The 21,149-nt window shown below is 54.8% G+C and overlaps 4 protein-coding genes across 7 annotated transcripts in view; 3 read left to right on the forward strand and 1 right to left on the reverse strand.

Moving 5' to 3' along the window:
• The first annotated feature begins 336 nt into the window (after positions 1–336).
• FAM83C (family with sequence similarity 83 member C) lies at positions 337–7,934 on the forward strand. Its single transcript, XM_032350863.1, has 4 exons — positions 337–2,034; positions 4,126–4,293; positions 4,509–4,633; positions 5,131–7,934. The coding sequence occupies exons 1-4, from the start codon at positions 1,522–1,524 to the stop codon at positions 6,569–6,571; spliced, it is 2,247 nt and encodes a 748-aa protein (XP_032206754.1). The 5' UTR covers positions 337–1,521; the 3' UTR covers positions 6,572–7,934.
• Positions 7,935–9,089: 1,155 nt separating this feature from the next.
• EIF6 (eukaryotic translation initiation factor 6) lies at positions 9,090–15,142 on the forward strand. 4 transcript variants are annotated; one of them, XM_032350867.1, is made up of 7 exons: positions 9,090–9,179; positions 9,459–9,577; positions 9,711–9,796; positions 11,343–11,518; positions 12,075–12,251; positions 12,450–12,631; positions 14,854–15,142. In XM_032350867.1, exons 2-7 carry the CDS (start codon positions 9,471–9,473, stop codon positions 14,861–14,863), a joined length of 738 nt encoding a protein of 245 aa, XP_032206758.1. In that variant the 5' UTR covers positions 9,090–9,179; positions 9,459–9,470; the 3' UTR covers positions 14,864–15,142. The 4 variants fall into 4 exon arrangements, with proteins under 4 accessions (XP_032206758.1, XP_032206757.1, XP_032206760.1 ...); XM_032350866.1 differs by having other exon boundaries at positions 9,095–9,182; XM_032350869.1 differs by having other exon boundaries at positions 9,107–9,193.
• A 538-nt stretch (positions 15,143–15,680) lies between these two features.
• MMP24OS (MMP24 opposite strand) lies at positions 15,681–16,859 on the forward strand. Its single transcript, XM_032350870.1, has 2 exons — positions 15,681–15,804; positions 15,907–16,859. Exon 2 carries the CDS (start codon positions 15,910–15,912, stop codon positions 16,087–16,089), a length of 180 nt encoding a protein of 59 aa, XP_032206761.1. The 5' UTR covers positions 15,681–15,804; positions 15,907–15,909; the 3' UTR covers positions 16,090–16,859.
• MMP24 (matrix metallopeptidase 24) overlaps positions 16,796–21,149 on the reverse strand; it is a 42,537-nt gene continuing 38,183 nt past the window's right edge. The window contains exon 9 of the mRNA XM_032350865.1: positions 16,796–19,531. Coding sequence (XP_032206756.1) covers positions 19,194–19,531 — 338 coding nt within the window. The 3' untranslated portion in view covers positions 16,796–19,193. The remainder of the gene's footprint in view (positions 19,532–21,149) is intronic.

Here is a 21,149-nt window from a genome sequence, read left to right on the forward strand (position 1 = left end):
CTGTTGTGGCCACGTCTGCCTGGCCTGCATCCTAAACTAACCGCCATCTGCTGACTCCTCTTCTCCAGAACAAAGCCTCTTAGGCTACTGAGGACTCTGGTCTTTTTTCAGGGGCAGAGAACAGAAACCTGCCTGCTCTGTTTGCCTCCCGACCTTGAAGTTGCCCCCATCCTCTGAAACCTTTCTTACTAACATTTTATTTTTTAAAAAGATTTTTATTTATTTATTTGACAGAAAGAAATCACAAGCAGGCAGAGAAGCAAGGAGAGGAAGCAGGCTCCCCGCTGAGCAGAGAGCCCAATGCAGGGCTCGATCCCAGGACTCTGGGATCATGACCTGAGCCAAAGGCAGAGGCTTTAACCCAATGAGCCATCCAGCCTCCCCTCTTACTAACATTTAATACTCAGCCCCTGAGTTGGGGAGGAAGGCTGCGGTGTGGCCCACAGTAGGCCAGGAGCATCCCTGAAATGGAGGGTGTCAGAAACTTAGCCATCTGGAATAGTGTTTCTCAGGAATGGGCCTGGACCCACTGCCCCAGGTGTGCCAGGGTAAGTATAAATATAAAAAGCAGGCTCCAGAAACTTACTCAGACTTTCTGGATTTGAATCTCAGATGGCTGGAGCTTGGGGATCTGCATTTGAACATTTCCCCACTATTCCTGGGGACTAGGGTGAAAGCCCCTGCTCTAGGCCCTTGGAGAGTGGGCTCAGAGCCAGGATGGGGGTCGCAGTAATGGAGGTAGAGTGTGGCAGAGCCATGATGGGAGCAGAGGCCCAGATGCGGGACAGACAGGTGTTGATGTTGACAGTTCTCTGTGACACTCTGTTTGATTCTTATTTAGGGCCTGTGTGCAGGCATATCAAGGCTTGGGATACCAAGGATACACCATGGGTTGGGGTTATGGCTAGTCTCTGAATTAGCATTCAGGTTTGCTTACATGAGTTTGATCAAAATGTGCGGTCTACGTATGTCAGCCTGTATTTCACGTCCGTGTGTCAGCTGTCCGTGGGTCAGCCTGTCTCCTGTGTGTTCACGCCTTTGTCTCCATGTCTTGAGTCATTTGCCCACCCTGGTGTGTATGATGTGTGTGTGTGTGCACGCTTGTCCCCGAGAATGCCTGGGTCCATCTGGATCATAAGCCAACCTTCCTGGGGGCTCTGGAAGGTGAGGGTTTGGAGGAAACTTGCTAGGAGGCTGGTGGGGATGGAGCAGATGATGCCGGGGTGGGGCCGGGGTGGGGGTGGGCAGGAGTGTGTGCTAAGGGCCTGGCCCCGCCATTTCCCTGGGCGGGCGAGTCTCAACAACAGGCAGACAGGTGAGGCTGACCTGACAAGTTCTAGAGGCCAGGGGCAATGGGGCGGAGCGTGGCTCTGACTTAGAGTAGCAACAGGTTGGGGGCCTTGGCACATAGAGGGCGGGCGGGCAGGCAGTGCTTCTGTTAGTGTGTTTCTCCTGCTGCAGCCAGCCCCAGGGTGCAGGCCATGGAACCTGCTGGAGGGTGAGGGCAGCCGGTGGGCAGGCATGTTCGGAAGCCTTGGGCCGGGGGACTTGGGAGCCCAGGGCATGGCGGGAGCCCTGCGGGGCCGGGTGGAGGAGCTGAAGCGGCCGTGGTGGCGGGAGGCCTCACCGCTGGTGCTCCAGCATAGTGAGGCGGCCCGGCTGGCAGCCGATGCCCTTCTGGAGCGGGGCGAAGCTGCCTACCTGCGGGTCATCTCCGAGGAGCGGGAGCTGCCCTTCCTGAGCGCTCTGGACATGGACTACATGACCAGCCATGTGCATGGGGGCCCTGAGCTCAGCGAGGCCCAGGGACCTGAAGCCTCAGGGCCTGACCGCCTCAGCCTGCTCTCTGAAGTCACCTCGGGCACTTACTTCCCCATGGCCTCCGATGTTGACCCCCCAGACCTGGACTTGGGCTGGCCTGAGGTTCCACAGGCCACAGGCTTCAGCCCCACCCAGGCTGTGGTCCACTTCCAGCGGGACAAGGCCAAGAACATCAAGGACCTTCTGCGTTTTCTCTTCAGCCAGGCCCGCACGGTAAGGGCCTTATCTCTTCTGGCATAATTTCACAGATGTGGTAACTGAGGCCCAGGGAGGGAAAGGGATCAACCCCAAGGCCATACAGTAGCCTAGGGACAGCACTGGACTAGAACCTCTGCTCTGGAGGGTGGGCATGTGTTTTACTTACCTTGGTAACTGCCTGGCACTCAAGATCATTCGACCACGAACATGCTGGATATGCACGCACGACTGTGTATACTACAGGGAGAGATCCTCTGCATCTTTCTTGGGAGAGGGTCCTTGGTCTTTATCAGAGTCTCAAAAAGGTTTATGATCCAAACTAAGAACTCCAGCCTTGTGAACATTTGAGTCACCACCTTGACTTTCAGAGCAGGAAACTGAGGCTAGAGAGGGGTTGGAACTTGTCCAGGGAGGTCCAATCAGTTGGTGAAATAGATAGTTTAGGGGGAGGCCGCTGCCTTCTAGGACCTATCACCAGCCACACCTCACCCTTCACCCACTGCATCTCCAGCTGGGCTGGGAGCAGGGAAGGGGCACTGGTGCCTGGGCTGCAGCATGGCATTGGAGGGCTGGGCTTTCTGTTTTGCACCCAAAGGGAAGAGGAATGGAGGCTTCTGGGCTCAGGGTTGGGGATTAGGGCTCAGGAGAAAGAGAAGGAAAAGAGCTGGTACTGGTGGTCAGTACCTAGGAAGGCTCCAGCCACAGACATGGCCTCATTCCCGAGCCCTGATCTCCGACTCAGGAGGCAGGGGCATGGATCAGATGACCCCAAGAAGGATTTGAGGTGAGTTAGACTCCATGTCTTTGTCTGGGGAGCAGCCCAGAGGATACCAGCTGCAGAGATCAGGAGCCAGCACGTTGGGAATCTCACTTACCTCCAGAGCCTCCCTGGCAAACCTACCTGTGCCCCAGGCAGGGGAGGGCCAGGCTTGATTAGCACTGGGAATGGGGTTATTAGTGAAGTGGCTGCTGTTGTCACTCCTGTCCCTTTGATCTTCCCTACCTGACCTTCTTCCCCTGACCCCTGGCCAGGCCTGTGACAAGGAGGGATCCTTAACCCCATCCAGACCCCCCACCCCTATCATTTGGGCCCGGAACCATGCTTCCACTCTGGGCTGCCACTGACTGTCTTAGTGACCTTGGGAAGTGTTTCCTTTTCTTGTAGGCCAATGTCCTTGTTTGTTAAGCAGGCAGGAGGCAGGGAACATTTGTTGAGTGCTTGTCGTGTGTGGAGTATTTTCACATCTAACCCCCAGAACTATGACATAGAGCTCCCATTATCCCCATTTAACAGATGAGGAGATTGAGGCCCCCCAGAGGTAAAGCAACTCGCCCAAGTCCACATCACTAGCAAGTAGCAGAGTGCAGATTCGAACCCCGTTCTGTCTGGCTCCAGAACTGGGGCTCTTTGTCTTGCACCTCTTGACTCAGCCTGGACGAGGAGAGGCGCTCTCGCAGCATGTGTACGCAACAGGAAGAAGGGGCAGTTGGGGGCTTGATGGTGCAAGGATTTTTTTTCAGGGCTTCTCTGAGACAGTCCATTGTAGGAGGAGACCACAAGCCCCAGCCCCACAACCGAGCAGAAAACTTGGTTCCACCTGGTGTGGGTGGAAGTGAGGGAGTCCATGGGTATGGGAAGCCATGCCAGACCTCTGCAGCTTCACAGGGAAACTGAGGCAGGTCTGGCAAAGGGCTTGAGGATCCCAATAACTGGCTTGCAGCTCTAATTCTTGCGGAGGGAACCGCCGACAGAGCTAGTCCTGGAGCTAGTGGGAGAGTGTGAGGTACATTGGGAATCAGGGTCTCCGTTCTGCTTCTGGCTCCTTTCCCGCTCTGGGCCTCTTTGAGAAGCTCAGGACAGATAAACACTCTGTCCTCAAAGATATGCACATAGAAATTTTCAGATTCTGGGCATTCAAGACAGGGGACCCTCCATGTGTCTCAGTTAAGGAGAGTTGTTGTTGTTAATAAGCCCTTTCAGTCCAGATGTTTTCCCAGGCTCCAGCCTCCCGATGTTAAGCCCAATTCTCTTTTCCTGGACCCCAGTTCCTAGCCCTGCACTGGGCAATGTTCCGGGCAGGACTGAGTTTCCCTTACATCTCCCAGGTGGTGGCCGTGGTGATGGACGTGTTCACTGACATGGAGCTTCTATGTGACCTCATGGAGGCCTCGAGCCGGCGTGGTGTCCCCGTCTACCTGCTTCTGGCCCAGGAGCACCTCAGGCACTTCCTGGAGATGTGCTACAAGATGGACCTCAATGGGGGGCACCTGCCGGTCAGTGAGGGACAGGGGCAGTAACCAAGGGGTGGGGTGGGGAGTTGGCGAGGGAAGAAGGGTCAGTTGGGTTGTCAGGAAACATTGGGGGTCGAGGGGAGTGGGCAACTGCGTTCCCTTCGCTGTTTAAGGTTAGAGACTGCGTGGGATTTAGACAGGGCTTGAGTCCCATTGTCTCAAGGTCAACAACCAACCTCCCTCTGTCCTTGGCCTAGAATATGCGTGTGCGCAGCACGTGTGGGGATACTTACTGCAGCAAGGCAGGCCGTCGCTTCACGGGGCAGGCCCTGGAGAAGTTTGTCGTCATCGACTGTGAGCAGGTGGTGGCGGGCAGCTACAGGTGAGCATGTGGGACCCGCAGAAAGGGGCCGGGGTCTGTGCCACTGGCTGGTGAGGGTGCCTGGGGTCTGGCAGCTTGAATGGGCCTCCCCTCATCCATCCCTTCCAGCATAGACTGAGCAGCTGCCCCCTGCCAGGCATAGTACTGGGCTCAGGAGATAGTATGGGAAGCAAGACAGCCCCAAGCTGGACCCCGGAGGAGGTCATCCCGTGGAAGGATTGCTTTAGTGCTTTTGGCAGAGAAAATGGCTATGGTACCTCAGAACTGGAGACTTCAGGGAATCTCGCCCCCAGTCTATTTTACAGATGGGCAAGTTGAGGCCCTGAGATGGGGAACCATGGGCCCAAGTCCTCTAAGCTCAGCTCTGAAGTCAGAGCTCTGCGTCAGCTGGGTCCTCAAGGTGGTGGAGGTGTGGTTGATGTCCTCCCCTGGTTGTGACCCCTGCCTAACCCCAGGGTTCTGCACTTGGCCTTCTGACCCTGACCCTCTGCCCCCAGCTTCACCTGGCTTTGCAGCCAGGCCCACACTAGCATGGTGCTACAGCTGAGAGGCCGCATCGTGGAAGACTTTGACCGAGAGTTCCGCTGTCTGTATGCCGAGTCTCGGCCTGTGGAGGGCTTCTGTGGTGGCGAGGATCCCGTGTCTCCTAGGGCACTGTGTCCTCCCCCAGTGGCCCTGGGCTTCGGGCCCGCTGTGCCAAGCCCCACTTCCTCCTCACCCTCCAGCACCAGCCTCAGCAGCATCAAACGCTCACCTCTGATGGGCCACTCCTCTTACCTCGCTCCACCGGGAGGTGCTGGCTGCAGTGACAAGGGTGTGGTGTCCTCATCCCTGGGCCCTGCCCGCCGCGAGGCCAGTGGCCAGTCCTCTCTGCAACGCCAGCTGTCAGACTCAAACCACGGCTCACTGCTAGGGCTCTACAGGTCCAATCTAGGCAAGCTGGGGGCGTCCCCATGGTCCCAGTCCTCTCCTGCCCTCAACCACAATGGTGCTAGTCCCTTAACCCTAGCAGTGGGGTCACCTCTGCTTGCTCGCCAACGCCCCCACCTCCCCTTCCCCCAGGGGGCTGTAGCCCTGTCCCGGCTCCCAGAGAATGGGCTTCTGGGAAGCCAGGAGTGTAGCCCCCAACGAGGTCGCTGGGTACCTGGTACAGCCCTGGAGACAGTGGAGGAGAAGAAGGTGTCTCTGAGTCAGAGTCATAGCCAGTTGGATCTCCTTGTCCCCTTCCCCAGAGCCAGAGAAGCTGGAGGCCCTGATTCTGGGGTTAACCCCAACTCAAGCTCCCCCTGGCCTGGAGAACAGGCCCCAGAGGACAGGAAGTTGCCCCCAAACCAGAGATACAACCAGCTGGATCTCCTGCCCCAGACCCAGGGTGCTGGGGGTACCCCTGAGTCAGGTTCCCCTAGACCTGGCAACCGAACCCCAGAGGACAAGAGGCTGTCCTCGAACCACAGCCACAGCCAACTGGACCTCCTGGCACAGTATCCCAAGGGTGGGGGCTCCAGAGTGCCTCCTGAAGCCAGCTCCTCAGCCAGAGCTGGCAAGCAGGGTCAAGATGAGCGACGACGGACACTGGGCCACAGCCAGCTGGACCTCATCACAAAGTTTGGCCCATTCCGGGGCGAGGGACCCGGGCCCAATGGTCTCCCCAGACCAAGCCCTGCTCGAAAGGCTGGAGTGGGCTCTGGGGATGAGAAGCGGCTGACCCTGGGCCATAGTAAGCTGGACCTCATCACCAAGTATCATCAGTTGCAGGGTGCCAGGCAAGGACCTGAGCCTGGCCTCCCCGGGGGCCCCACAGGTGGACATCACAATGGCAGTAACAATGGCCTGTTTGGGGATGAGAAGCGGCTGACCTTGGGCCACAGCAAGCTGGACCTCATCACTAAGTACAACAAGTCCAAGTTCAAGCTGCTTCGAAGCCGCTTTGAATCCTAGTCCTGCTCCCAGCGGAGACGTGTCCCTCCTCCATCTACTTAGACTCTAGATTTATCAAAGTTCCAGACTCCAGGGCACTCCAGCAGGGGCTGCATGGAGAGCAGAGGGTGTCTAGAAGCCCAGGTTAAATACTCACTGGGCTCGGGATTGTTCACACACACACACACACACACACACACACACACACACACAGAAATGGAACCCACAGTACCTGCCCTTTGCCACTGTGCTGGGGACTTCACACTGGTTAATTCCCATCCTTCATGCTCATAATATCCTACAAGATAGACCTCTAGAAGGTATACATGTCTAAGGTCATAGATATTATCTTTCCTGTCTTAGAAATGTGGAAGCTGAGGCCCAGAGAGTTTGATGACTTGGTTGGAATGAGATCCAAGTCAATGGCAGAGCCAGGGCCCAAACCCCATGTCTCTGACTCTTAAGATGGTGTTTTGGCACACGGCACACTACTATCAACAGTTCACATGTCCCCTGCACACAAAATATGCACATTACAGAGATGCTCCAAATGCCATTAATACACTGACGAGGTTCACATCCACAAACTGCACACCCGTAGACACACAGAAAGTACACAAAGGTTCATGTGATAAACCCAAACACCCAGAATTCTAGTTATAGGTATTCAATAAATGTTATACAGCTCAATGAATGGCTACACAAAATATATACATTCAGTTCACCTGTAGATCTCTCAGGAACCACAGATGATAAATGTGCACGTAACCACACACACACACACACACACACACACACACACACAGACACACACAGACACAGACTTGCACACACCAACCAGTATCTTCTTTGACCTAAGCTGTGTACCTGGCCGTGGACTAGCATACAATGGGGCTGACAAGTAAATCAGACTCGGTCCCTGGGAGACAAGGATTAAATGCATAAATGCCGGTGGCAGGCAAGACAAAGATGTATCTAACTAAAGGTCAGTCAGTGATGGATGGTGGAGAAGGAAGCGCAGAGAGTGGTGGTGACGGTGGAGTGGTGAGCAGTTTCAAAGGAGGCAGACTTTGAGCCAGGCCTTGAAGGATGGGGAGGATTGGACAGATGGTGAAGAAGAGGGATTCCTGGTAGAAGGAAGCGGTTGAAGAGAAGCCAGGGAGAAGACTGGAGAAGTGGGTCTGAGATGAGCTGGGGAGAATGTAGAGGGCATGGATACTCAGACTCCCGACACACACACGCACGCACACACACAGGCACACAACAGTTTGCTGAGTGTCCCTAGAAGCACACGTTCTGACAGGTTGTATGTCCTTTTCCTGAGTTCACCACCTGTCTGGGACAGTTTACATGATACAAATCAATAAAGGCAGACATGCTATGACCCAGCAGCAGCCTGGTGTATTCTGAGAAAGGCGGAGTTATGGAACTGCATGTTGAGGGCTGGGAAAGGGCACCGTTCAGTCCAGTTATGGAGGGCTCCCTGAGAGAGAGTGGATGGCTGCAGAAGGGCTGGGGGTGGGGGGAGGCGGGGGGAGGACAGGGGCTCCAGGCCCCCTCTACCTTCATTGTGACATTCTTTTTTCTTTTTTTAATATTTTATTTATTTATTTGACAGACAGAGATCACAAGTAGGCAGAGAGGCAGGCAGAGACAGAGAGATAGGGAAGCAGGCTCCCTGCTGAGCAGAGAGCCTGATGCGGGTCTCAATCCCAGAACCCTGGGATCATGACCTGAGCCGAAGGTAGAGGCCTTAACCCACTGAGCCACACAGGCTCCCCTCATTGTGACTTTCTGAGAGGCCCTGGGGCTTTGTGGATTCTACAAAATGTAGATCAAATTCCTCTCATCCATGAGAGCCACCTTGACTGCCACCCTCTATCTCGGAGGCAGAAAGTGGCTGCTGACTGATCAAGCACATGCAAGGGGCACACAGTGGCAGCCAGTCAGGACCCACACGGTTGCCCATCTGGACCCTCCCTAAGACGCGGTTTCATTCACCCTTCCCTCTCTCCAATATCTTCTTCAGCCTGGTTTCTTCTACTTCTCTGGCCACACCTCCTTCTCCAGCCTTTGTCCTGGTCTAATTTCTCCCCACTGGAAGCCTCCATGGGTGACCTCATCTGCCGGAGACTTCAGCCCCAAATCTCAGTCCCTCACTCTCTCCTGGGCTCCAGATCTGGCTGGACATCTGTCTCGCACCTCACTCTCGGACTGTCATCTTCCTCACACCTGCTCTTCCTCTTTAGGCTTTACTTCAGTAAATACCTCCATCATCAGTTCACTGTGTCTCTGGGAGACATCCCTGGCTGCTCCTCTCTTATGTCTCGCATCCAAGCAGCCACAGGTCTCGATCAATTGCATCTCCTAAAAAACTCCTGAATGAATGAATGATTGGATGGATGGATGGATGGATGGATGGATGGATAGATGAATGAGAGCACGCTTGGGGCGGGGCCAGGTGGGGTACGGACCTGACCAATCGCAACCCTGGAGTCCTCCCACGGGGTGGAGCTACGGTGGCCGCCTGCGTGGCTGGGTGCGCCGAGCGTTCCCGGAAGTCTCCCTGGGCGGAGGCGGAAACGGAAACCTACTTAAGGCCGAGTGGACTCCTTTGCCGCGTGCGGAGGTAGTGGTGGATTGGTGAGCCCGTGCGGAGGGACTTCGGAAGAGACAGATCCAGGATCCCGGCATCCCGGCATCCCGGCATCCCGGCATCCCGGCATCGTTAGTGGTAGGAGCCGGAGGATTCGAGGCTAGAGAGTCTAGAGGGACCCAGTGGGCGGGACCCGAGGTTTGAGGGGCCGAGAGGGGCGTGGTCACAGCGGGGCTTGAGGGGCCGAAGCCGGCGAACCGGGACCCAGGGGCCGAGAGAGGATCTGCGGGCCCTGAACTCCCGCTCCCGCAGCCCTTAGGCCTCATGGCGGTCCGAGCGTCTTTCGAGAACAACTGTGAGATCGGCTGCTTTGCCAAACTCACCAACACCTACTGCCTAGTGGCCATTGGAGGGTCCGAGAACTTCTACAGGTGCGGCGGGAGCCCCGGATCCGCGGGCAGTGGTGTGGCTGCATGGCGGGGAGGGTTCTGGGAGTCGGGGGCTCTGGCAGAGTGAGGGCTCACGCCCCTGAGCCCCGTAACCACCGAGTCCGTGTTCCTACAGTGTGTTCGAGGGTGAGCTCGCCGATACCATCCCCGTGGTGCACGCGTCCATCGCCGGCTGCCGCATCATCGGCCGCATGTGTGTGGGTAAGCCTGGTGGAAGACGCGGAGCGGGGGAGTGGAGCCGACCAGAGGCTTTAATTGTAGCCTCGGAGGGAAGCCCAAGTGACCCTTGGATTTTCCAGGCTTTCATCCATTTTCTTCAGAGATGAGAGAATCTCTCAGGCCTGGGCCGGACCCAGTTAAAGTGTCAGCAGATCTGACACTGGAGAAGGCTTCGGGATCCATAGGATCACAAATAACACGAAGTGCTTTCACTCTTAGACTTGATTTCTTTCCTCTTTCACCAAGACCCTGGCAGGTAGGCATTATTGCCTAATCGGATAAATGATGAAGCTAAGATCCAAAGAATCCCAGTGACTCACCAGGTTCCACACCTAGTGTGAGAGAAATTGAAATGTCATCTCTCCCTTGCCACTGACTCTGGGCATGTTGCTTCCTCTCTATGAGGATCCAGTTCTACCACTATAAAATTACAAGCTAAAATTCTGGGTCATCCTGTTCAGTTACCCATTTAAATGGTAAATCCTCTACCATGTCTCTGAGTGGCATCCCCATCCTACTCCCCTACTTCCCATCACTGTTGAGTCTGGCCATTGGTCATTTCTTTGAGCTGGATCTGTCTCATTGTCGCCCCTTATTTCTTTACCATCACCTCTTCTTGCTAGTTCTTTTCACTGGAGGCATACAGGAATTTGTTCTTTTATTATTTTTTTATCATAAGCCTGATGATCCTGGCCTCTGAGTATTTTCTTATTCAGGCCAAACACTCTCATCCCTAGTCATGAACTTTGGACTTGATACTTGGTGGTTTTTTTTTTTTTTTGATAATGTGTGGTAACTCAGAGTTCAGAAGTTCAGAGTTGTGTTCTAGCTGTAGTAGGTGGAAGTTTAGTTATGGTTGTTACAATATAATTGTAGTTCATTCTTACTGCATTTTGTGTAGGTATATAACACAATATATTCAATCATTGTGTTGACAGTAGGCAATTGGATAGTTTCTGGTTAGTTTTATTACGAATAGTGTTGCTCTGGCTTTCACTGAACAAATGGACATGTTTCTCTTGGATATATAATACCTAGGAGAGGAATGCTTGGGTCACAGGGTATGTGAATATATGTATCAGGTGATGCCAGATAATTATCTGAAGTGGTCGAGCAATTTACACTCCTGTTGATTGTTCCATATATCTTTGCCAACCTGTGGTGTTGACATTCTTTTTAAAATTTTAGCCTTCTTGTAAGTGTGTGTAGTGTTACCTCAGTTTTTAAGTAGCAAAATGCACAACACCAAGAGTTCCTCTTTCTAGTCCTGGTCTCCCCTGGTTGATGACGGCAAAGTGGATGGGGTGTGTTGGGTCAGATTCCTGGACTTTCTCTGGCCTGCCCAGTGGGACTCCTGGTCCCCCCTGGGTGTTGTATGGATCAATAGGTTGGTGGGCCGGGGGCTGGACCTAAAGCTTCCTAGGGAAGCTAACTGGACTGGATTATGTCTTCAGCCCCTAGAGCATAGCAGGCATCCTGTGGATTTGTGGTCCGTTCTTGTCCCACCTCTTAATTTGGGTCTCTCTAGGGAACAGACACGGTCTCCTGGTGCCCAACAATACCACCGACCAGGAACTGCAGCACATTCGCAACTGCCTCCCAGACTCGGTGCAGATCCGGAGGGTAGAGGAGCGGCTCTCAGCCCTGGGCAATGTCACCACTTGCAACGACTATGTGGCCTTGGTTCACCCAGACCTGGACAGGGTAAGGTACCCTGATTTGGCCCGGGAGTCACAGGACCAGCCTAGTCAGTGGTTGGTTAGTCACTGGTCTTGCCAGGACTTAGGGGTGTCTTTTGTGGGTTCTTTTTATACTTGGGCTCTAGCATGTTACGCACTCATTCGTGCCTGACATGCTAGGCATTAATGGGGCCTTCTGTGGTGTGATCAGTGCAAGAAAGAAGCTGAAGAGGGAATTAATCCTTCAGAATCAGGGAGATGGTCACATCCCGTCCCACAGCCAGTACCAGGAGGGATGATTGACAGTTGAACTTTTGAGTATGGGTTAGAAGAGAGACAGTGATTTGGAGACCAGCCTGTCTACTCAGGGCATTCACACATACTAGGGGCTCCCGAGCGGGCCTTGACTCTGCTCCAAGCCATATGTCCTCCTTTCTCTGTGTGAAGCTTCCATACGCAACTACGTAGCAGAGGAATGAGGGGCTTAGGGAGCCCAGCCCCGGGGTGGTTCTGGGCATGGAGGGCCCTGGGTTTCCTTGACCTGCAGGTTCTGGGCTGAGTACCATGCCTTTGGCTAATAGGAAACGGAAGAAATCCTGGCTGATGTGCTCAAGGTGGAAGTCTTCAGACAGACAGTGGCTGACCAGGTGCTCGTAGGAAGCTACTCTGTCTTCAGCAATCAGGGAGGCCTGGTACATCCCAAGACTTCAATTGAAGACCAGGATGAGCTGTCCTCTCTTCTTCAGGTCCCCCTTGTGGTAAGCGTTCCTTTCTCTGACCTCTGTCTCCCGCTGAGGCAGCTCCGTTGCCCTATGTAAAGGATCGGAGTTACTACCCGTCCCAGTTGGCAGTTGGGTTTGCAGGGCGGGGAGCGGGATTTGGGGAATGTCCTTAGTGGGGAGTGGCAGGACTTGGGCTTTTGGGGGCATGAGACACACTGAGCCATCCCTTGGCAGGCGGGCACCGTGAACCGAGGCAGCGAGGTGATTGCCGCTGGGATGGTGGTGAACGACTGGTGTGCCTTCTGTGGCCTGGACACAACCAGCACAGAGCTGTCCGTGGTGGAGAGCGTCTTCAAGCTGAACGAAGCCCAGCCAAGCACCATCGCTACCAGCATGCGGGACTCCCTCATTGACAGGTACATGGGCCTCTCTTCTGCCTTTGGAGGGTAGGAGGAGATGCCACCAAGAATGGGAGCCGCACTGTGTTCGTACCGGTAGGTTCTCCTCATGTGGGAGGGCACACCTGCAGTGCTGCTGAGGGGTCCCAGGCCACAGCCAGTAAGCATTGCCTGAATATCATCACCATCTCTGAAGGCTCAGCTCACAAAGCTTCCCTCGGGGCCGTCTTATTTTCTCACCACGTTGTTTTGTTGTCTGGCTGCTTGTGTGTCCGTGTTCTCAGCCTGCAGCCCAGAGTCTGAGACAGAAAGAGCGGTCTACAGAGGGAAGGAAGGGAAGCTGCTCTTAGGAACTGAGGCGATTCCTAGGGGGCCTGTTGGGGTGGGGTTGCATCAAAATCGCAGTTGTCTGGATTTTTGTGGGCTTAAGGAAAAAGCAGGTTCTTGGGCCCTAACCCTGGAGAGTCTGGGGTGTGAGGCTCTGGAATCATTTTTCTTTGGAAAAGCAGCAGGCGTGGGCAGTCACCCTTGCTGGAGGATTCTTCTCAAAGCATGCCGCCCCCAAGTATCACAGGAATCTGTCTGAGAATAGGAACCCCATAGTAGAGCAAGCACTCAGTTACAGACCCCTTACCTAACAGGCAAAATTATCCTTCATTCTCCCTTCTTCATTCATTCATTCACCTGATGTGCACTGAGCCCTGTTCCCGAAGTGGCTTAGGAAACTCCAGTGAGACACTCTGTTATCCAGGAAGGTTTTTGTGGAGGGCACATCATTTAGTCTGGTCCCCGGGGGAAGGAGTCGGTATTTGAATAGGCAGAGATGGAGTGGGGAAGCACTTGAGACAGACCCTGAGTGGGAAAGTGTGGAGTGGGCAAGGGAAAGGCAAGGACGTGAATGCTTGCATCAAGAAGTTTTGACTGTGGGCCTGTGATTTTGACCTTGAATCTATGTTGCAGTGCTTGTTGATGTAGATTCTTGGCATCACCCCTCACTCACTGATTGCCTAGGTCTGGAGTGAGACCCAACCATGTGTGGTTTATTTTAATAAGTTTCTCTGGATGATTCTGATGGGGAACTGTCATTGGGAGAGCAGCTGAAAGGGTCAGTTGAAATGGGAAGGTGGTATCAATGGATTTGTCATTTGTTCAATAACTTCTTTTTGAACATCTGCTATGCCAGACAGTCATGATGTGGTAATGAATAAAATACATGCTCCCTGCCCTTGTGGAACATATAATCTTAAAAAGAAAACAGTGGGTACGCAATCATTTCATTAGAGAACAAAACTTAAAACCTCTTAGCAGCCTAAGAACAGAAAGACATTTCTGCAACCTGATTTTTTTTTTTAAGATTATTTATTTATTTTTTTGACAGACAGAGATCACAAGTAGGCAGAGAGGCAGGCAGAGAGAGACGAGGAAGCAGGCTCCCTGCTGAGCAGAGAGCCGGATGTGGGGGTTCGATCGCAGGACCCTGGGACCATCAGGACCATGACCTGAGCCGAAGGCAGATGCTTAACCCACTGAGCCACCCAGGTGCCCCCGCAACCTGATCATTGATACCTACCAAAAAACTACAGCAAATGTTGTATTTAATGGTGAAGCTTTAGAAATTGCTCTTAAAGCCAGGCAGAATTTGCTCACAGTCCCCAGCACGTGTCAGCATATAGTGGTCCTAAGTCATGCAGTTAGATAAAGATGTGGTATTAGAAAGGAAGAGCTAAAACTCACTGGCTTCCTTTGGTTTTGCACCCACTGATTTGAGGTACCCATGAGCGCTCATAATGATGGGGTCAGGTAGGTGATTAGAAATACGTACTCTAGTTTTATAATTTTATGTGTAATTATTACCTCCAGGAAGAATGTTCTGGCCCTATTCCTGTCACTGGGGGATTTGAGGTCTGGACATGTCCCTTCTATTTTGAATCCTCTTACTCCCTTTTCTGATGTTTGTTGGACTTGACCTCTGATGTTCTGGTTTACGATTGATAAGTTTGACTAAATTACTGAGTTGAGTGGGGAAGGAGTTACTTTTAGGTTTTAAGCTCTGAGGGATCTGGACTGGATTGTGACTCAAGGAAGCAGTGTAATCTGGGCCGGGCAGCAGGGTGGGACTCTGAGTGTGGCTTTTCGGGGCTGAGCTGGAACAAAGGGGTAAGGGTGGAGTAGCGTCTTAATAAAGGGTGAGGTGCGCTCTGAGAAGAACCTACTGACAGTATTCCCTCTTCTCTCCCTAGTCTCACCTGAGTCACCTTCCATGCTGTTCTGTGGGCTCTTGGCTCTGGACTTCGGCTCCCTCCATGCCCCACCCAGTATGTTCTGGATGCTGGCGGGGAGTTTGCAGAGAGCTCACTGGGACTGAGTGGCTGGATGCCCAGTTTTTCACCTGTGCCCATCTCCTGAATCTACAGTTACTGCAAAAATCGCCATGTTGTGCTGTCTGTCAGGCCTTAAGCGCTCCTGACTGACTGCTCTGTTTGCTGTACCACTTCCATTAAAGGGCAGCTGCCTCTTGCTATTCTCGAATGTGTTGTTTGGGAGCCTCCGCCTGCAACCCTCCTTCGCTAGCACTGTTCTGGGGGGAAATGGGTAGGATGCACACACACACTTCAGTTTCGCAATCTCCCACCACCCTCCCACCATGATCAGGAAGGGTGGATTCCTCCCAGGGCAAGAGGAAGAAGCATTCTCTCTACTGCAGTTCTCGCATTTTCCACACAACTTCAGCCTCATACTTATGGGCTTCGAGGGGTGAGAATCTGTTCCAGCTCTCCTCTGGGCTGGTATGAGAACGTGTAAGGGGTCTGGAGCCCGGGCCACACGGCAATCTTGTCTCCTTGGACCGAGGTGGACGGAGGTTGCGGTGCTGGCTGCCACCATCTGCGAAACAGCTGCCCTCTGTAGCTCCAGTGGGTGTGAGAAGCGTCGGGAGGAGGAGTCACTTGTGTCTCCGGGCGGTGTGTGGGGCGGGGCCCTGGGACGCTGGAGCCGCATTGGCCGGGGGCTAGTGGGTGGGGTTGTATCTGTCAGGTCCGCCCCCGGGGTGTGTAGCAGCGGCCTGAGGGCGGGGCCAGTGCGCGCGATGACGCCACGGCGCCAGCCCCTCCGGCGTAGCTACGCTGCCTGCGGAGCGCCGTCGCCGGCGCGGGAGCTGGGATCCCGGACACCCGCGGCTCCCCTGGCGCGAGGTGAGGGCTGGGCTGGGCTGGGCTGGGCTGGGCTGGGCTGGAGCGGGGCGGGGAGACGGGGTGGCGTGCGGCCGGCCCACGCCTGACGGCCTCTCTTTGCAGACCATGGGCTCTCGGCTGAGCGGCGGCCAGGGCGCCGCGGAGCAGGTGCAACCCCAGCCCCAGCCCCAACCCCAACCCCAGCCCCGGGCGCCCGAGGCCCCTGAGCGGCCCCCGCCAGAACCCGGTCCCTGGGGGCCGCTGGACGATGTGCGCTTCCTCATCGCCTGCACCTCCTGGTACTGACAAGCCACCCTCCGCAGTTACCGCCTGCCGCCAACTGTCGTTCTGTTCGCCTCACCTGGTTCGTCTCTCGTGGTCTCTTTCTACCCCCGGTGCCCAGGAGACGCTCGGGAGAGTTGAGGAGGTCACGGAGGACCATGGATGGGGCACCGGCTTGCCTCTAAGCTACCCCCAAATTTGTTCGCTTATCAGCCTGAACCCAAACCAGCTCAAACCTTCGTGCTCGCACCTCCCCGTAGCCTCTTCAGCAGTCTGGGTCCTGGGGCAGCCCTTCCCAGCTCTGATTTCCCAAACCAGGCCAGGACTCCTGGTAAAACCCCAAGACTGCTGACCTGACCTCCTGTCTTCTGTCCTTTATTGCTGAGAACCTGGCTTTTGCTTTTGTCTTTGGTTATGGCACCACGTGCCTTGCCTTCAGAGAAGATCTAGCCACAGTGACCCTCCCGGTGCCCTTCCTAGGGGAAGTTGCTCTGTCGTTCTGGATCCTATTGAGGCATTATCAGGCTGTGTTCCGGGAACCCCAGTAACCTTGGGCCTACAGGGCCAGCCTTTTGGAGAGAGGAGACATCTGATTGCTGGGCTGGGAGATGAGATGCATCGGACAGTTCCCAGACACCCCAAAGCACCTTGTTCCCCTTCTCCCAGAAGCTTCTTAAGGCCACTCCCAGAACCTGATCCTTGTTCCCAAATCCCAGGGAAACAACACACTCTGTATTTTTGTTTTATTTAGAAATGATTTAAAAAACATTATACAAAGGCTGATCAGTTTAAAATGTGACCGACACTGAAATGCTGTGATGTTCCCCAGGCCGAGGGAAGCTGGGCTCTGGGGTCCCCAGTGCTGTGCCTCTCTGTCTGTCTGCCCTGTCCTGGGGTGATGGACAAACAGATGACCACAAGACAGGAGAATCCGAGATTGGAAGCCTCCAGGCTGAGCCCTCTCTGGGCCTGGCCCTGCATCCCTCACGTCTGCAGCCTGCTCTGCCTGCCTCCATCTCCTGCTCTTTCTCAGCTGGCCTCGGTAGTACCAGGAGCCAATGGGGAGCCTGGGGAGCCTAGAGCTTTCAAGAAGTGAGAGCACCAACCTGAGGAGTGGAGGGGGACCTAGAAGGGGAGAAGGGAGGCCAGGAAGAGATGGATAAAAGAGACCCTTCTGATCTCATCTTGGACCCTAGAGGCGTCCATAGGTGGGGACCCAAGCCTCAGCCAGCCCACCGGATGATGGCCTGGGTGAGAAACAACCTCTCTGTGCTTCATTTGAGGGCACGGTGAGAGGTACCCTAGGCTTCCCAGGGCCTACACGAGTTTCATGTGAGTGGACAGGTATGAGCTAATAAAGTGCTTTGCAAAGTATAAAACACTATACAAACCTATGAATTGCTAATACCTCTGCAGTTGTTCCCCACCCGCCCCAGGGAGCCCGCCCTTGGCCAAAATGAGAAAAAACAGAAGGATGATGACAGGGAACACAGTGGACCCACATAGGTGCCTCTGGGACAAGAGAGATTTTGCTCAAGACAGCTCCCAGGGCAACAGTAGTCCCTGCCTGCTACAGGTTAAGCCAACCCAAAGCTCAGAGGCCACAGGGTAGGGGCAAGGCCCATGCAGGCTCAGAGGGCCAGGATGGCATCTGAGGCTCTGCCAGCACCCTGAGGACTGACACCTCCTTTTGGCTTTGGCAGAGAGCCAGTGGGCACCACTGAACCCATGGGTCTTTCCTGGGGCTCTTCAGTGACAAAGGGGGCTGTCTCCACTGGGTTGGAGAGAGGCAAGCTGAGCCCTAGGAGTCCTGCCAGACAGTGAAGGGTTGGCCCCTAGCAGTGGGACTGCTACCAGTTGGGGGTGCCCTTTTCCAAGGAGCAGTGCAGGAAGATGGGCCCAGTGAGCTGGGTTAGCAAGGGCCAAGCTTGTATAAACACTGCTTCCAGGCTGAGAGATCGAGTTGGCCTCAAGGTAGCTAGGGGTGTGGGCTCTGAACACTTCAGAAGGCTCCCCTGGGCATGTTACTCCAAAACCACAAGAATGTTGGCCTGGAGCCTTTTCTGCGCACCTAATTAGTCAGACTGAGCCCCAGACCACACCTAACTAGTCGGGCTGAGCCCCAGACTGTAAGCAACAGGGCCAGGGACTAGGGGAGCAGGGAAGAGGGACAGGGAAGTGGAGGGTGTTCACAACTCAGATCAGCCTCCAGAAACAGGGTCAGCTCCTGCCCCAGCCCGTTAGCCTCATGAGCTGAATTCAGCTCTTGGGGTGTCTGGGCACTAGAGTGGCCTTAGCAGCACCTTGGTCCTTATCTCCTGGGGAAGGGCCGGCCACGCTGGCCTCATCACCAAGATAGTCACCTCTAATTCACCTAACGCCTCAAGCAGCCTTTGCAGAATGGGACTTTTAAAACAGTAGTGACAGGACATTTAAATATTCACGACATGACAGCTGGGTCCTTGTCAGACCCAGCTGGGCCACAACACTGCCTGCAACATGTGACCCTAAATCCTAGGTCTCAGAGGAGACCCTGATGCCTGGAGCAGGTTTCCTGAGGGATCTGCTGAATGCCAGCAGGGGAAACCCAGGCTTGTTGCCCACCGTGTTTGCAGCAGGGGTCTTGTAGCCTTGGAGGACAGTGGGGTGGGAGTAGGGGTGGGGGGGGACATCTGACCAGCAGGTGTTGGCAAAGGGGGACCGGGATCGGTGGCATCTCCCAGGTGGGGCTGAGAGTGCTAGTGCTGGCTTCCACAGGAAGGTGCTGGGCCCAGCCAGGAACGGAGCTGTGGTGCCTCATTGATACCACAGGATTCAGTGACCACAGGGCCTCCTCCTGGCATGGTCCCTGCCTCCTGATGGGGCCTGGCCTATTCCCTTGGGTAGGGAGCAGTTTACCCAGGACAGAAGGCTGGCAGCTGGGTGCCAGACACCCACCCTGGGGCACAGCCACCACCACTCCCTGCCCCACGCTCAGCCTAGGCCAATGTACCTACCACTTCAGCTGCATGACCCCTGGCCTGGGGCCCTGCTGGCCCCCGTGGGCAGTGGCCAGAACTGCCCCTCAGACCCTGATGAGGAAGGGCCTGGCTGGCCAGACCGAGTGGACGGAGAGGGCTCTGGGCTGCTCACACCCACTCCTGGACTGGCCGCTTATAGTAGGTGACAGGCTGAGGGCCTGCCTTGTTCTTGAACTGGAAGATGGTGTAGACCAGCACCAGGATGCAGAGGGAGAGGATGCAGGGGATGACCACAGCCACGGCATTCACAGAGCCTGGGACGTCGTTGATAGTCACCATGATGTCCACATCGTCCTGGGGCAGCCGCCGCTCCTTCCGCCGCTCCACCTCCTTCTGGTTGCAGCCCATCCAGTCACGCAGGATGTTGCGTGGGTAGCCTGGCTCCACGCTCAGTTTCTGGTTGTCAAACTTCCAGTAGTCCCGGCCCTTGTAGAAGTAGGTGTAATCTGCAGAAACAGGGCCCAGCATCAGTCCCAGATGCTTCCCTCCCTGCACCTGCTCTGACCCATGGCGAGAGGGCAGCATGGAGGAAGGGGACCTCTCCCACCCTGGAGTCCAAGAGGAGCTCTGAAGGAGGGGTGGGAGCAGCACGTAGCAAGGCCTGGAGGTGGGGAGAGGGCAGCGCTCGCACACTCTGCACACAGTGTGGCAGGGCCACGGAGTATGACCCATACAGTTGCAGAGAGGTGTGCCCAGGACCTGGGGCCGCCCAGACCGTATTCTCAGAGGTGCTGGGAAGCCACTGAGGGGCTTTAAGTGGTAAGTCCCAGTTTGCCCCTCTCTGCCTTAGCTTTGGGTCACAGCGCCATCACATTTGCCTTTCACCAGCCCCCCCCTTCACACTGGTGAGTAACTATGGCTTGGACAAGTGCTCTGGAGCCTCAGCCCAGCTCCTGCCTAAGGCAAGGCGGGGGTGGGGAGCAAGACTTCTCCTTTTGTTGACAGCAGACACCACTTTGTCACAGTTATCATGGGTTTTCTTTGGCTTGTCACACATCACAACACAGATGCAGGGTCTCTGGGACCCTGCTGGGGAAGGGCCTGGAAAGAAAGGTGGGGGGGGGGCAGTGCTGGGCAGCCACAACATCCTCAGGGCCCAGCCAGTCTAGAGACAACAAAGCAACTCATTCGGGCTCTCCTATTGGCCAGCCCCCCCACACCCTGGGACTTTCATTGGCCAAAGTCCTTGATGTCACCTGTCTCTGAGGCTCCCAGAAAGCGAGACCACGTGTGTAAAGCATCAGGTACACAGGAGAGGCACCAAGTAGCAGCTCTGCCCCTGAGACTTTTGACTTTCTTACCAGTGACATCTCCTTGGAGAGCCCTTCCCCCAAACCCCCAGCTTTCCCTCCGCATTCCCTTCCCTTAGAGCTTTTGTTGCCACCTTAGCTGTTTTCTGCCTCTAGACTGGGAGCCAGGGATGCAATGCAAGGCTTGTTCCCTGCTCCTTCCCCAGCTCTCCCACGCAGGCTGACGCTCAGTAATTATTGTGGAGTAACTGAATGACTCCCGCCATTCTACGTAACATAAGACACGCCAACAAGAAGCTGATGATGGCAATGATGACAACAGCTAGCACGCACAGGGCAGGGACCGTGTACTAGGTGTGTGTCTAAGTACTCCCCTTAATTTATCTTATTTAATTCTGAAGAAATGCCAACGAGGTAGGTACCATTATTATCCCCATTTGATAGATGAGGATGCTGGGGAAACAGATGTTTTGCCCAAACTCCTAGGAAGTGGTGGAGGTGGGACAGGAAGCCAGCCAGGCTCCTGAGTCCCAGATCAGGGGAAATTTATGGAACAAACATCCATGGACTCCCACTCTGCACTGGGCAACACCCAGTCCCTCCTCTTGAGAAGCTCCTAGTCTGATGGGGAGCTCCCAGCCTGGCCTCCAGGAGGAGATTTGGAGATGTCTCCTAAATATAAAAGGCTTTTCTTTCCATTGGCCTGCCCTCAAGCCTTATTACACAAGCACCTTTGAAAGCACCCGTATCCATCATTGCTTTTCAGATCTGAAAACTCGAGGAACCCCTAGAGTAAATCTGAGGACCACTATTT

The sequence above is a fragment of the Mustela erminea genome, chromosome 7, assembly GCF_009829155.1.
Source record: "Mustela erminea isolate mMusErm1 chromosome 7, mMusErm1.Pri, whole genome shotgun sequence".
Classification (NCBI taxonomy): Eukaryota; Metazoa; Chordata; class Mammalia; order Carnivora; family Mustelidae; genus Mustela; species Mustela erminea.